This window comes from Pimephales promelas, chromosome 6 (genome assembly GCF_988280905.1).
Source record: "Pimephales promelas chromosome 6, fPimPro1.hap1.1, whole genome shotgun sequence".
Classification (NCBI taxonomy): Eukaryota; Metazoa; Chordata; class Actinopteri; order Cypriniformes; family Leuciscidae; genus Pimephales; species Pimephales promelas.
Genome location: NC_142774.1, coordinates 26,343,537 through 26,359,581, shown reverse-complemented (window position 1 = coordinate 26,359,581; position 16,045 = coordinate 26,343,537). Strand labels below are relative to the sequence as shown.

Below are 16,045 nucleotides of genomic sequence, written 5' to 3'. Positions count from 1 at the left end.
AAATAAAAAATAAACTTCATTATTTCGGTCAGTAAAGGTAAAAAAAAAAGAAAGTAATATTTTTATTTAGCCAGGACATATTGAATTTGTTTAAAAGTGCCCGTACATGCATTTATAATGTTAAAAACGATTATAAGATTTCTATATGTGTTTGATTTAAGTTTTTATTCATTAAAGAATCCTGAAAATACTATATCACGGTTTCCATGAAAATATGAAGCAGAAGCACAGCTGTTTTCAACACTGATAATAATCATAAATGTTTCTTGATCATCAAATCATCATATTAGAGTGATTTCCGAAGGATCACGTGACACTGAAGACGAGTAATGATGCTGAAAATTCAGCTTTGATCACAGGAATAAATTACACTTTCACATATATTCACATAGAAAACATTTTCAGTGGAATTTCATTTCTTGCAGGTTTCTTTAGCCATTTCCTTGCAGGTTTCTTTTGCCAAATTGGACTATTACCATATTTAAATTAATTTAATTGAGGGAGGAGACTGGGTGGGGCGTTGTGCTCGTGCATGTGCGCTCAATTTTACGTTAATTGGGATGTACAAAGAGAATATGCGTGGGATCCTTCGTACGCAGACATTCATACATCTGTTTTTTTTTGTGCGTACGCACATTTACAGCTTTGATCGTACGCTATGTTTTAGTATGAATTCAACGCAAGTCTTTGTACATGAGGCCCCTGGTTTGTATTGAATTCCATTATTTAAGGCCTTCAGTTCTCTACATTAATTTTCTTGTGTTAGTGTGTGGTTACATCACAGTTTTAATTTATGTCTTGTTTTTCTTTTTGTTCTTTTGTTTGATTTAACAACTTTTAGTTGCAATTACATCTGCTACGCCTTCTCTTCATTAGAGTAACGTTACATATTATGGCAAACATAAGTGGTTTACCCTCCCAAAAATGTAACCATGAAATTTCATTCTAAATTGAAAATGTTAATGCTAATGTATGTTTAAATAAATTAATCAATTGTAGAAAAAAATAATTGACCCTCATACACGCACACTCAAAATCAGAACAGACACCCTCAGAGCAACTCTTATGCTGGAAACTTCACCAGCAGCCACAAACATCATATATCAGCTTTATGAGTGTACTAAAATCAAACAATTCATGCAAAAGTAAGAGACAGTTGAAACAATTACTAACAATATAAATCTTCATCTGATGAACATTTGGCACAGTGGTTTCGTGAGGTTTAACGTAATGGAAGATAAAATCAAAGAACAAACCATAGACCGCACTGCTGAAAGGAGTGAATTCTGGGAGAAAAAATAACCAGTCTTTATTAGCACAGATGGCTTGAGTTAGTGAATCATCACACACAATTTCAAATATCCTGCAGGAGCCTGACTGCTGTTCTAGGATAACGTCAGAAACACAGAGACAGGCAGACACTGATATTGAGGCTGAGGTATTTTAAAAGGGCCTGGTAGATTTGTGAATATTTGGACAAGGCACAAGACGCACAGAATAACACACGGCGTGCGAAAAAGAACACAAAGACCCGTTGATTTACGTTAGCAATCAAGTTCGATGAAACATAATTCAGGTGGATGTATGTTTTTAACAGCAGTCTGCTAACTAAATAAATTTTGAGTCTGATGACCAGGGCCATCTGGACTTTTAGACCCCGTTTACACCTGGTATTAAAATGCGATCTGTATCCAGATAAGTTATCCGGATAATAAAAAACGCATGTTAATGCAAGGTGTAAACGCGTTGTGATCGGATCGTGATCGGATCTGCCTGACCACATCTGGAGGTAGTCTGGCTCGCATTGTGTCCGGATCTTTACTAGGTGTAAACGCAATCTGGTTGTTGAAACCACATATGTATATTTTACTCCTCCCAAAAATGCTAAAAAATAAACGAGTGAGAGCGTGTTATATAGGCTATATGTCATGTTATAGCCTAGTCAGATGCGACACGCGACACGCATCACCGCAGATGAGCAGCTGAGCGTCTATTCAACGTGCAAACATCGCAAATAAAAGTGAAAGTAAGTCACAGACGCAGTTAACACATCTTCAAGTAAAGAAACGAAATTATCTTACCAGGCCTGTTGCCACTCTCTCTTATTGATGTCTCTGATTTGGAAATTAGCTGATGATCAATAAAATGCCGCTCAGATCTGTTGCTTTTGGTGGCGTGCAATCCAATAAATCTGCATACAACGCAGGAGGTGAAGATCGGATTTATATCCGTTTTGCAAAAACACATTTATGTGGCCAGGTGTAAATGGAATCAGTACTTATTATCCAGATAACTTATCTGGATACAGATCGCATTTTAATACCAGGTGTAAACGGGGTCTTAGACTGAAATCATGATGAACAAATATGAAAAGAAATCTACAACCTAAAGTTACTAGTGCTGACATGTTTTGCTACATGGAGGTTTTTACAGGCTACTGTTACAGAAACGTGTACCTCATTATGTGTAAAACCCAATTAAATCTCACGAGTCAATTGGATTTTCTGACCAGCACAGGACTTGTTTGGTCTAATACAGATATTCTTTGAAAAGTGACTAAAGTGACAGAAAACATGAACAAACATAAAGAACATGAAGTGTGTTTGTGCCAGGGAAATGTATGTTTTAATTTGACCGGTGAACTTCACGCAAGCTAGACAAGTAATAACGTCATTGTGGATTAGTTGAATATACACTATAATCCCAAAAGTATTGAGACACCCCTTCAAATCATTGAATTCAGGTGTTTGGTCCACTCATTTTCATGACCACAGTTGTGTAAAATCAAGCACCTAGGCATCCAGACTGCTTCTACAAACATTTGTGAAAGAATGGGTCACTCCCAGAACTCAATACATTCAAGCGTTGCACCGTGATAGGTTGCTTCCTGTGCAATAAGTCCATTCGTAAAATTTACAGACCAATAGCTACACAGACCAATAGGTGGTGTAAGTGGTGTAAAGCATGCCGCCCACTGGACACTAGAGCAGTGGAGACGTGTTCTCTGGAGTGACGAATCATGCTTCTCTGTCTGGCAATCCAAAAGACGATTCTGGGTTTGGCGGTTGCCAGGAGAACGGTACTTGCCTGACTGCATTGTGCCAAGTCTAAATTTTAGTGGAGGAGGGATTATGGTGTGGGGTTGTTTTTCAGGGGTTGGGCTTTGCCCCTGCGTTCCAGTGAAATGAACAATTAATTATTCAGCATACCAAGACATTTTGGACAATTTTATGCTCCCAACTTTGTGGACACAGTTGGGAAAGGGCGTAGATTACGCGGAGGGACGCGGGGGACGTCCCCCCCCCCCACATTTTATAAAATGTAAATTTGTCCCCCGCACTTTTTCATAGGGGAAGTGTTCATGACATGTTGAGGTTTTCGCGAGCCAATGTGTATTTATAGATACAGATTTAAAATTCAAAGAGAAAAGATCGCCTATCTACTGTATCTACACGTGACTTTCACGTTGCCATGGTAATCAGTCACTCGCGCTCGTGCATCACCACACGCCCGTGCACCCGCACTGAATCCATCGTCGAAGGTCGAAAGGAATTCAAAACGGCAAAAAACACTTCACACTTTTTTCGCAAAAAAGTCAAGAACTGTAAGTTGTAATGTGGTATCCGAATTTTGTTGCTCATTGTCATTGATGAATAACTTTGCCTAATTTTCTGCCATTATCTAACTTATTTGCTTGAATCATGCAGCGTTGCACTTGACTTGTAACATGTGTACATGATGTTTACCATATAATAAGGTAACACTTTACAATTAAATTAAAAAAGTTTGTAGACAAACGTTAAGTTTTCTTTAAAAAGCCTAACCAGAAAGTTTGAAGAAGTTTTAAAAGCATGAAGTTTGAATGTTTTCAATATGAAAGACAGTTTTGGTTAAGTAAAACAGATAGATAGATAGATAGATAGATAGATAGATAGATAGATAGATAGATAGATAGATAGATAGATAGATAGATAACTAATGGAACCTTATTGTAATGTGTTACCATTCAATATAAATGCAGTATTGTAAAAAAAAAGGTATAATGCTTGACATTCTGTCCCCCTCACTTTTGAAATGATTGCTACACCCCTGCAGTTTGGGCATGGCCCCTTCCTGTTCCAACATGACTGTGCACCAGTGCACGAAGCAAGGTCCATAAAAACATGGTTGAGCGAGTTTAGTGTGGAGGAACTTGACTGGCCTGCACCTGATAGAACACCTTTGGGATGAATTAGAGTGGAGACTGTGAGGCAGGTCTTATCGTCCAACATCAGTGCCTGACCTCACGAATGCGCTTCTAGGAGAATGGTCAAAAATTCCCATAAACACTCTTAAACCTTGTGGAAAGCTGTTAAAGCTACAAAAGGTGGGCCAACTCCATATAAACCCTATGGATTAAGAATGGGATGCCATTAAAGTTCATGTGCCTGTAAAGGCAGATGTCCCAAAACTTTTGGCAATATATTGTATGTGCTATGCAGAACCTCAATCTCTTCATAATATCACTTACAGAAGTGAAAAATAAGATAAAAGATGCATTTGAAGTGACAGAAGCCATTGATCAAAGGTCACAACCCAATATGTGTTGAACATTGAAGGGACATATTCAGAGAGTTTAATTTTAATCACAGCCACTGATCTTTATAGAATGACTGGATAGCTCATAAAGTCATATTGTGAATCCCTTGTGAGCTCACGCGTTTTGTATTTCAAATTATGATTTGACTAAGAAAACATTGCATAACGAGACACCGTCTTTAAATCTAAAGTCTCCCTAAACAGACTTACAACGCAAACATCCTAAGCATTTAAATGGGTATTTGTTTAAAGTCGTAAATTATTCCAGTTTATTATCACATTATCACAGAATTTTTACCTTTCACTGTGAAGATCTAAACATATTTAGATACATCGAAATCATCTTCCATTGCGATTTCCTGTATATCTAAATATGTTTCGATCTTCACAGAGAAAGTGAAAACTTCCGAAATCTCTGTGCAATGAGCAACGTACACGCACAAAAAAGATCACTTCCGGCGCATGCGCAGACCGAAGCGCCGTGCCTTCATTACACTTGGACGTGGCTGTGGTTACACAAGGTAAAAATGATATAAATACTGTTCATTTTCTCACACAAACCGCTCGTTTCGTGTCTTAGGCCATTAATGTGTACTTACATTTACGAGTCATTAAATGATGTTTAATTTGGACTTCTCTGTGCATGCTCTTTGAGGTGGGCCCCATAAACTTCCATTATATGACTGATAGACAACAACAGTTTGACCTAAAAATATCAAAATTGAAAATACTGTGGAAACAAAGACACGTACATCTTGGATGCCCTTGAGGTAAGCTAAAACATATCAAAAATGAATTACAAAGTGAACTATCTTTAATGCAAAGCTGTTTCTGGGTATCACAAAGGCATTATGGAAACTGTGAGTAACCATACTGCCATCTTGTGGTGATTTCCACAACAGTTTGACTACCAACTAGTATTTCACTGGTAATATTATGTTTGACTATGCTAAGTGTAAAACTGAATTGAAATTTTGTCAAGGTCACATCATGAGTTTTTAAAGGAGGTAGCCTACCTGAATCCAGGTCGATTGCAGTGACTGTGACAATGAACTCTCCCGGTTCTCTGTTTTCCATGACAGTGGTATTGTAAATGTGATGCTGGAACACAGGAGGATGGTCATTAACATCCAAAACCTCCACTGTGAGTGTCTGAGTAGATGACATAGAGGGAGCACCGCTGTCTTTAGCCTGGACAGTCAGAATGTAGACATGCTGGGATTCATAATCCAGGGATGAATTCAGGTACAGATGTCCTGTAAGAGAGAGAAAATATTGCATATATGTAAATAATTTTTGTAAATATACAGTACATCTTTGTAACAACAGTTATATTAGGTTTAAGCACTCTTTTAGGAGTAAAGAGGACGGCACTGAAAGCCATCAGAGGAAGACAGCGCATAGGTTATGCACTCTATTAGGGGTGATGGCCTCTGGGAGCCATTAGAGGCAGGCAGCGCATAGGAGAACTCTTTAAAAAATACTTTTCATGTAAAGCACTTTGAATTGCCATTGTGTATGACCTTTGTTATAGTCATGTGAATTGATCATCAGCAAATGTGATCAACTCTATAAAAGCAGAAGATTGCTGCTCTGCAGCATTTAGACGTATGTTAACACCGCGATCTTCCTGTCTCCAGGGTCTCCCTTCCCTCAGCAAGATCAGCCTTTGGACTCCACTACCCTGCTCACCGCATCCCTGCATCTTTGTTATCAATAGATCACCATCCATCATCCTCTCCTGTGTCTACTTACCGTTACAATTATTTCTTGAGCACAAAATCCACATATTAGAGTAATTTCTGAAGGCTCACGTGACACTGAAGACTGGAGTAATAATGCTGAAAATTCAGCTTTGCCATCACAGGAATAACTAACATTCTTAAATACAGTACATTCAAATTTTAATGATATTAAACAATTTTACTGCTTTTATTTTGGTCAAATAAATGATGAGCAAAACATAAAATAATTAACGGTAAAATATTTACCTGTGTGCTCCATGTAAAAGTAGCCTTTCTCATTGCCTGAAATAACACTGTATATGATGTGTCCGTTACTTCCTTCGTCTTCATCTTTAGCCATAACATGATGAACCAACAGTCCCACCTCTGCATCCTCTGAGACATAAGCTACTTCCATGGAAACAAATGTGGGACTATTGTCATTGATATCCAAAATAATCAGCTGAGCGATGACTGATGTATGTTTCCTATTGTTGGGCTCTTTTGCATTGTCTCTGGAAGTCACTTTGAATACAATGCTCTCAGTGCGCTCACGGTCCAACTGTCCATTTGTTGTGACAACTCCAGTGCGAGGGTCAATGTGTAAAGGCAGTCCCTCTATGGCAGAGTCAGGGTCATAGGTCAAAGAATAATAAAGCTCACTGTTAAACAGACTTCCATCGCCATCACGGGCGTTAAAGACATACACCGCCGTTCCGTTGATAACATCTTCATAAACGCCAAACACAACATAGTTGTCATTGCCAGGGAACCAGGGGGTGTGGTCATTGACATCAACAACACTGATCGCCACAAATACAGTGACATTGAAGGCGGGGGCGGCCTCAGCACGTACAACCAAGAAGTAACGCTGTGTGACTTCATAGTCCAGATGTTGTGCCACATAGAGCTCGCCACTTGCACTTTTGATGCCAAACTGCAAACTACCATCACCCTCAACAATAGAATATCGTATCTGAGTATCTGCTGTATTAGAAATCCCAAGTGTTCCAATGACGGTTCCAAGACTGGCATCTTCCAGCACAGTAAAGTGTTTGAGGCTCTGTAAATCCTTGGACTTCCCATTTTGTTGGTCTAAGACATAAACCTGTAATAAAACAAAATTTGAGTAACTATTCTTAAAATTCGCCAGATCTTTTCCAAAAACATTTTAGTAAAAAAGTTAAATTATTAGGTTGAAAAATCTCCTCTGTAAAACTTTTAACTTTAAAATGTCAACAAAATAAAACAAGAATTTTTAACCCGAGTTAATCCTATGTTTAGATTTATGTTCTGAAAATGTATGTTAAATGCTGTATTTAATTAGATCTTCAACCACTATGCCACAACACCTAAATGTCAGGTCCAGCCAATTTATCCTATTTAGCAAAATTTTGACCAGACAAAAGAGAAAACAAACAAATTATATAATAAATACTGGTAACACTTTATTTCCATTATTTACACTCCTACTAACTAGTAACTTTGCAATTACATATTACTAACTCTTATTGGAGTATTAGCAGACCGTAGTAGACTGTTTGTAGACAGTGCGAGTCAGAGGAAGCAGGGTCCTCCTCGGGAGTGGGGTTTGGGATGATGGTCCCCGTGTTCCTTTTGCGATTGCCACTGGGCCCCCTAAGGCGTGCACCAGTTACATCTCCCTAAGGACGGCCATGCTTGCAAAGTTACTTATAATCAGTAGAATGTCTATTAGGAGACATCAAAATGAAGTTTTAGCAGATATTAAGTCTACTAGAGCAGCAGACATAAACACTGATATCATTAAATCATTCATTCAAACCGATTTTTTTAAAATAATTGTGATCTAAAAATCATGATCTTTTTATGAAACGAAAAAAATGTGATTCTCAATTTAACCAGAATTATGTAGCTCTACTAATACTCTAATGAGAGTTAGCCCACATGTGGTTGCAAAGTTACAGAAACACTTTAAGAGACTGTTCCATCATTAATGATGAATAAATGAGTAACATAATATTAACATTCTAGTATCTGCAATAAACTAAACAGGAAACTCTGATTAACTTATTAGTAATTAAATAAATGTTTTCCAGACAGCCTTCAATTATGATTGTTTTAAGTGTCTATTCACACCAAGTGCAAATAGTCAGAAAATGCTATTTACACTAACTCTGACCACTCGTCTCATTGAGCCAGATACAATTACAAAAGAAATCCTGCTAATAAGGAAAATTAAGAGAAAAAAGTGCCTAATGAGTGTAGAATAGTGGGAATATTTTTTATTTATTAACCATTTATCGTGCTGCCTTATTTAACTCTATTGAAGTGTAGTTTGCAAAACTGTCTGAGACACTGCCAGAATAAGCTTCTCGTTCACTGTGTTTTTTTAGCTTGTTGCTAAATTATGAAGCTCCGCCCACACAGAGGTCTCTGCTGAACCAAGAGGCTTGTTATTTGGCATCACTGCGAATTTTGCATGTCAACAAACTTGAACCTGGCATGAAATGTTTGCATTGGAAATTAAATTCCTTATTAGGACCATTTCCATTTAAATAAATGGATTTAGCTCGCAAATTTTCACAGGTATCCGATACACAAGACTGCACTTTAAAAGGCATCTTTCCTCAATATTGTACACAGAATAGAAAAATCTAAGTAAATCTTCAGCCCTACTCTGACACACACAGTGTTGTTATATGCCTAAACCAGCTTCACTAACTTGTATGTGAACAACTGCGGTTTCCTCCAGAGGAAAAAGCCCATTGTCCGTGGCAATCACTCTCAAGGTGTAGCGCATCTGTGGGTTTGAGGAGAATCGTGATGTCACCTTGACATCACCATTATGACTATCAATACTAAAGTGGCCCAGCTGATTATCTAAAAGAATGTGGAAGAAAACAAGACATCTCAGATTAAATCACAAATATAGTTTTCCTTCATTCATTTATATCCCTATATAAACACAAATGAGCCATGAATTACAATTAAGTTGTCATCTCCTCATCGCTTTACCTTTCATGGAGAACTTGACAGTTCCATTCTCTCCAGCATCTAGGTCTTTAGCAAACATACTGATTACAACAGAATTCACAGGAATGCCTGCCCACACCTGCACAAAAAGCCAAATATATTCATACCATATATGCAAGATGCTGCTATCCAAAGTTATAAATGTCAACTGTAAAATGTCTACTGTCAGTTTTGATCAATTTAATGCACCATTGCTGCACTCTAAAAAGAGATGTGTTAAAAAACAACACACATCATGTGTTGATGGTATTTTGACACAAGTTGTGTAGGTTTTAACACACAATGTGTGTTAAAATGTAACTGGACAGAATTTTAATGGGTGGAGGGAAGTTTGTGTTTATGAACCTAATTAGAGGTAGTATATTTTATATGGTATCCCATAACAAGCTCTAAAATAAACGAAACAATACATTACAATAAATAAATAAAATCTTAATTCATAAAAAAACTTCAGATTAATGAGTGTTTTTGGCAGCCAATCACATCATGCCTCGGTTTCAAGGTTTTTTCAAATGCTGATTTCACTTGTTATTAATAACTAATTTATTATAACAAACAATTTATTTCTGTCAGACGTCTACAGAAACACTTATTGAGAATTACCAGGTTTTGTGTTGACGATTCATTGAATGTTTGTTTTGAAGTCACCAGAATCGTGATTAGTGGCAGCTTTATTTGGGCTCTTGACCCTTCATTCTTTATCATTCGTTTCTCTGTTTGCTGTTTCTGTGTATTTATATTGCACATCTGAAACAGTTGAAATTATCTTGAGGAAAAAGATCATTTAATGATCAGTTTTTAACATGATGTTTTTTTAACATAGCAAGAGAAGTTTAATGTTTAAGAGATAACTTATATTTGATCACTTATATTTGATTACAGATACTCAGTTTTACATGATATTATGGTGTATGCTACCTTATGCTATAATTTTTAAAAATATATGTTTAGAGAACGTTTAAAGCTGCAGCAGAAACTAGTCAAATACAGACATCAAGAATCAGCATATGACTCTCAACAATGGTGGCAAAGCTTCATGTCTCTAGTATGAAGCTCATCATAAGTCCCAGCATGCATTGCGGCCTGAATTTTTCGTTTGTCACCATTGTTGAGATCCATACGCTGATTCTTGATATCTGTGTTTGACTGGTTTCTGCTGTAGCTTTAAACTTTTTTTGTCATTCTGCACTTTTTGATTGCTGGATGTAGTTTTACAAAACTTTCAGAACTAACAATAAATCATTAAAATAAAGCACTCCATCCATATACTCAAAAACTTGATCATAACTTGCTGATTATGACATCATCAAGAACCATCTGATCATATTTTCTATCACCATAACAGATGTATTTTATTAAAATACAGTTACAGCAGGCAGAGAAACACTAAAACAAGAGTAAAGGGTCAAGAGCCCAAATAAAGGAGCCATTAATCACGATTATGGTGACTTGAAATAAAACTGAAATGAAACATCAAACCTCTGTTAATTCTCAATAAGAGCTTGTCTATGTAGATTAATGATGTTTAAAAGATCCAAATGTTCAAACAAACTCTATTAAACATCACTGGACTACATAAACACAAGTTACCAATACGTGTCAGTGTTCATCCAAACACTTTTGTAAGCACACGGGAAGTAACTCTGGCAAATACTCTCCGACTACAGTCACATGTGACGCATATCTGACACAAGTTGTGTTACTATAACACATTAGTGTGTAAAAGGTTTCAACAACACACTGCTGCTGTCTAACACATTAGTTGTGTTAAATGTAACACAAAATGTGTAATCCTTATAAACACAGAGATGTGTAAAGAAACGACACAGATTGTGTGTTAAATTTGACACAACATGTGTTGTCCCTGAGCAAACACACTAAATGTGTTAAAATCTACAAAACGTGTTAAAATCTACACAACATGTGTTAAAATCTACACAAAATGTGTTGTCCCTGAGCACACACACTACATGTGTTAAAATCTACACAGCATGTGTTAAAATCTACACAAAATGTGTTGTCCCTAAGCACACACACTTTATGTGTTAAAATCTACACAGCATGTGTCATTTTTGACATCTCTTTTTACAGGTTGTGTTATTTACAAAATCATTTTATAAGAGTGCACCAGTGTAAATAAAACTTATTTACACACAATATTTTGTCAGTTGCTACATTTTAATCTAATTCAAAGTGCAAACTTAGTGAAATCACACTCCGTGTTAAGAACAATAACACACTGGTTGAGTTAAAAGTAACACAAAATGTGTTGTCCTTAACTAAACACACAGATGTGTTAAGATATAACACAGGTTGTGTTGTTTTTAACACATCCATTTTAAGAGTGTGAATAGAATAAAAATAATCATCTTACTGCAACCAATCGTTTGATGGTAGTATAAATGTACACTAAGATATTCATGTAAGTTCAGAATTGCATAGAAAATGTCACTGAAACAGTTTACTTCTTGAGGATACCATGTCATCATAGATCAGGGGTTGGCAAACTGTGGCGCACAGGCCAACATTGGCACATGAGCAAAAAAGAGAAGCATTTTATTAAGTTGGGAGACGAAGATACTATTAAAGTATAAGAATAAAACTACACAAGTCAATGAAATCGTGCAGCTCTGACAAACCATTAGCGAGATGACTGCGCATCATGAGCATCTGAAAGCTTGATGCAGATCAAAAAAGCAGATGTAGCAAACAAGTTAAGTAAGTTTGACTGACAGCATTCAGTTTGTTCTGCTGTGTATTGCAAAAAAGCAGTTAATGCTATACATTTGGGAGACATTCAACAAAGTATATAGAATCCTATTAAACATTCCACACACATCACAATAATGGCAATGTGCAAACTCCGTTTAGGCATAGTGGGTTTAGAATCACTTTGGAAATATGTTATTCAAAGTCTAATTTAAGCCTGGAAACAAACAACCTTGTAGGATTTTGACAAATAACAAAAAAGAAAATGGGTTCAGTTATATTTAAGGTTCTGAACAATTTCTGTGTTCCTAATCAAATAAGCACGTTTGTGATCGATCAAGTAATGTTTGATCAGTTTTTAACTATTCCGTCATGAACTTTTAAAATATGTTTCTGCGCATTTATTCAAGGGGGAGGGGGCGATAATGGTCCGTGATTAACTAGACAACCTAAAAATGTCACTTCATGACAAAAAGGTTGCCAACCCCTGTCATAAATTTTCAATGTACATGAAATGTATAATAAACCAGAGGTTCATTTAACTTCACTTATAAAATTATAAAATCTATTATTATTATTATTATTATTATTATTATAAAATTATATTTTGTATATTTTGTTTTCTAGAAAAAGTATTATGACCTGTACGTTTAGCTCTTTAGTCGCAGGTAGGTGTGTGAACTGTGGGGGGTTATCATTGACATCTGTGACAAGGATGCGAACGATAGTGGTGGTGTTGAGACGAGGTTGACCCTGATCTGTGACCATCACCCTTAAAACGTGCTGGGCCTGCTCCTCACGATCTAAAGCCACCAGGTTTATGATCTCTCCTACAGCCAGAGAAAGAGAAAGAAGACAGAGTGAGAATGATATCCTGAAAAAAGGTTTAAGATTTAAAGGAAACAATTTTCTCTCAGAATTTAGACAAATAAATAAATAAATAGATAGATACAATTTTATTTTATTTTATATGATTACTTATTTTTATTTTTATTTCAGTCTGCTTAAGTTTTAATTTTATTCAAAATACAAAATAATGAAAAAAATAAAGGGAACAATTTTCATCTTTTCAAGCTTTGGCTAATTCTGTGTACAAAATATCAGCAGAACTCAATGCCTCAACCAATTTTGTTTGCTTTATGAATTTCTGGAATGCTATTTTGACAAAGCAGTTTGAATGAAATAAAGCACTAATTCGACAGTAATTCTGACCTGTTCTGGTGTTGATGTGAAAGTATTTTCCATCAGACAGCAGGATGTAGGATAACACTCCATTGTTAAGCGAATCTCTGTCTGTAGCTTTTACTGTTCCAATCAAGCCATGAGGAGATGGTCCCTCCTGCACACTGAAGAAGTACACATCCCTACTGAACACTGGCTTGTTGTCATTCTCATCTTGAACCATGACGACCACCGTTGCTGTGGCCTCTGTTTTGCTATTATGTGCCTTTGCACACACACAAAATCTATAAACGGGTTCAGTTTCGTAGTCCAGACTTTGAGATACAAACATCCAACCAGTCTCTGTGTGGATCCTGAAAGGTAGGACTCCAGAGAGGGGTTTAAGAGAGTAAGCGATGACAGGGGGCTCTGTTCCAGGAGTCCCTTCATGCTGGGATCTGGTTCCATGAGCACGTACCTGAATCATTCTGGTGTCTTTTGGAGCACTTTCTCCGATTTCCACCTGGTAAACCAAAGTTTCAAAGGCTAGTGTGTCTTGTACAGAGCCTAATGAATCTATCTCTATCACAAGCTCTAATGTAGAGTTCAGTGAGGGATGACCCTCATCCTCAGCTATAACACTGAGCTTATACCTTTGGCTGGATTCTCTTGAAAGGTCACCGTTCAGCATAAGAGTCCCAAGATGTGGATGAATAATAAACAATGGGCTCTCAGGACGTAACATATAGCGAATTCTGCCATTAAGGCCACTGTCACTGTCATGGGCATGTGCAATGAAGAGTGCTGTTCCTGGAGGGGTGTTATGGGATATGGTGATGTGTTCTGTGGTTTTATGGAACACAGGAGGGTTGTCATTGACATCAATAATGGTAACATTGACCTGAGCACTGCTGTAAATAGGATGGGTTCCTGTGTGGAATTGTATGGTCAAAATGACATAAGAGAGGGACTCGTGGTCCAGGGGTCGGGCAATGGTGATGATGCCCGTCTGGGCATCCACTGAAAAAAGGCCGTCCAGATCACCTGAGGATATGACGTATGAGACTACCTCCACTGAATCTGCAATTAGAAAGACAAAAATCAGCAAAATGTCATCAGTATAATATTCAGTTTTTACAATTAAAGGCATAGTTGACCCAAAAATTAAAATTCTGGCAATATATACTCTCTCACATGCCATTCCAAAGCATTCAATACAGCATACAAATATTATGCTGTACAGATTTATATATGTATATATATATATATATATATATGAAGAGTTCAGATGCAAAAGCCTCTAAGTGCCATTTGAAATTTTCTTCTAGAATTATCATTTTTTATCAAGCTTGTATATTTAAGTTCAGTAATTTCACTTAAGTTGCAATGAAGATTGATGTTCTCATCAGGGCCATAAAAAAAAGAGAAGCGACAATGGGACAAACCCACCCAAATTAGCTTCGGTTAAACGTGCATATAATAATTTGGGTAAATGTGTAAGCTTTATGCCTATTTTTCCCATCGTCATGGACCCACTGACTTTAGACTACTTTTTTTTTTTTTTTCTGGTCATTGGCGCAATAGTTTTTTGGAACTGCAAAATAGCACCAGGGATAAAATAGCACCAGTTTACACCGAAACACAGCCCAGGGAGCGCAAGTTCAGCTTTGCGTGGGTGCAAAATAGGAATGATACATGCATTGCCTCGTTATCACGTGTACTTAAAGCTGCAGTCCGTAGCTTTTCCTCTTTGTCGCCATCTCTGTTCGAAATCTGCAATTGGAGTTTTTCGCGGAATTATCATCTTTACGTGGGTTGTAAATTGCCATGAAACAGCGCGGAAGAACACAGTGTTTTGAGGTGAGTGCTGCTGTCAATCACCGCGCTGTGTGGATACTGTCATACAGAATCACAGATTTATTTTTTGAAAGTTTGACCAACATAAGAATATTCACCGGAAAATGTCTTCTGAACAAGTAAGTAACATCCATTTCGTTCTGATCAACTAAGGAGGAAAAGCATTCGACATGATAAGCGTCATTAGATTTAATCAACGCGATTTACAGCAACCGTGCAAATTATAGCCTACTTTGTTCTCAAATTGTTCATGTTAACAACATCAGCATTGCGTGACTAATGTTAAATTTAATGTGTTTAATGGTTACCTGTAGTTCAGAATTCATATTCTCCATAATAGCAAAACGAGAAAGGAACCCCTTCAAAACACGGAGTTAACGCACTTTTCAAAAGCCCCGCCGATGTTTAAATCCTTGTGTTCGCATGAGACGGTTTCTTTCTCTTTCTCTAGACACCTTAAAACCGAAGTACGAAGTCTTTTGGGTTTTATAACTGCTGAATCTCCAGTTGACACTGATGATTGTTGTTTGGATCTTGCCATAAGTTTAATTATGTGAAGTGCTGCGAGCCTGCGAGAAAAGCCTATACATCTTTACATCTCCTCATGCGCAGTATAGCCGGCTAGCCTTTGTGTTTACGGGTGTGATGTAATGATGCAAAGACATGCTCGAATTTCCCGCGGAAACCCACCAGTACCACTGAAATTAAAATCATTATTACAAGCTAACCGTTTTGAATCTAGCTATGGCAAGCAGATAGTTTTGACCACTGGCAGAATATGTTTTTTTTTTTTTATAATTATTTTGGATTATTTTTAACTTAAAAAAAGTTATGGACAGCAGCTTTAAGTTCAATTCTGTTAGTGTTCATTGTCGGGTATCATCAACGTTATGTGTGTGTTAGTAGCGTTACATGTTTGTGACTGTGGATTAATTAATGAGACTTTCCTCTTCATCATCTTGTTCATGTTTGGCTATATAGGGTCCCCTTCTTCCCCCCTC

The 16,045-nt window shown here is 37.0% G+C and overlaps 1 protein-coding gene across 1 annotated transcript in view; it reads right to left on the bottom strand.

Moving 5' to 3' along the window:
• Positions 1-16,045, bottom strand: part of dchs2 (dachsous cadherin-related 2) — a 52,659-nt gene that overhangs the window by 18,544 nt on the left and 18,070 nt on the right. Inside the window, exons 5-10 of the mRNA XM_039694036.2 lie at positions 13,239-14,267; positions 12,669-12,856; positions 9,300-9,396; positions 9,007-9,164; positions 6,570-7,410; positions 5,595-5,834 (exon numbers count right to left, since the gene is read on the bottom strand). Of these exons, the coding sequence (XP_039549970.2) occupies positions 5,595-5,834; positions 6,570-7,410; positions 9,007-9,164; positions 9,300-9,396; positions 12,669-12,856; positions 13,239-14,267 (2,553 nt within the window). The remainder of the gene's footprint in view (positions 1-5,594; positions 5,835-6,569; positions 7,411-9,006; positions 9,165-9,299; positions 9,397-12,668; positions 12,857-13,238; positions 14,268-16,045) is intronic.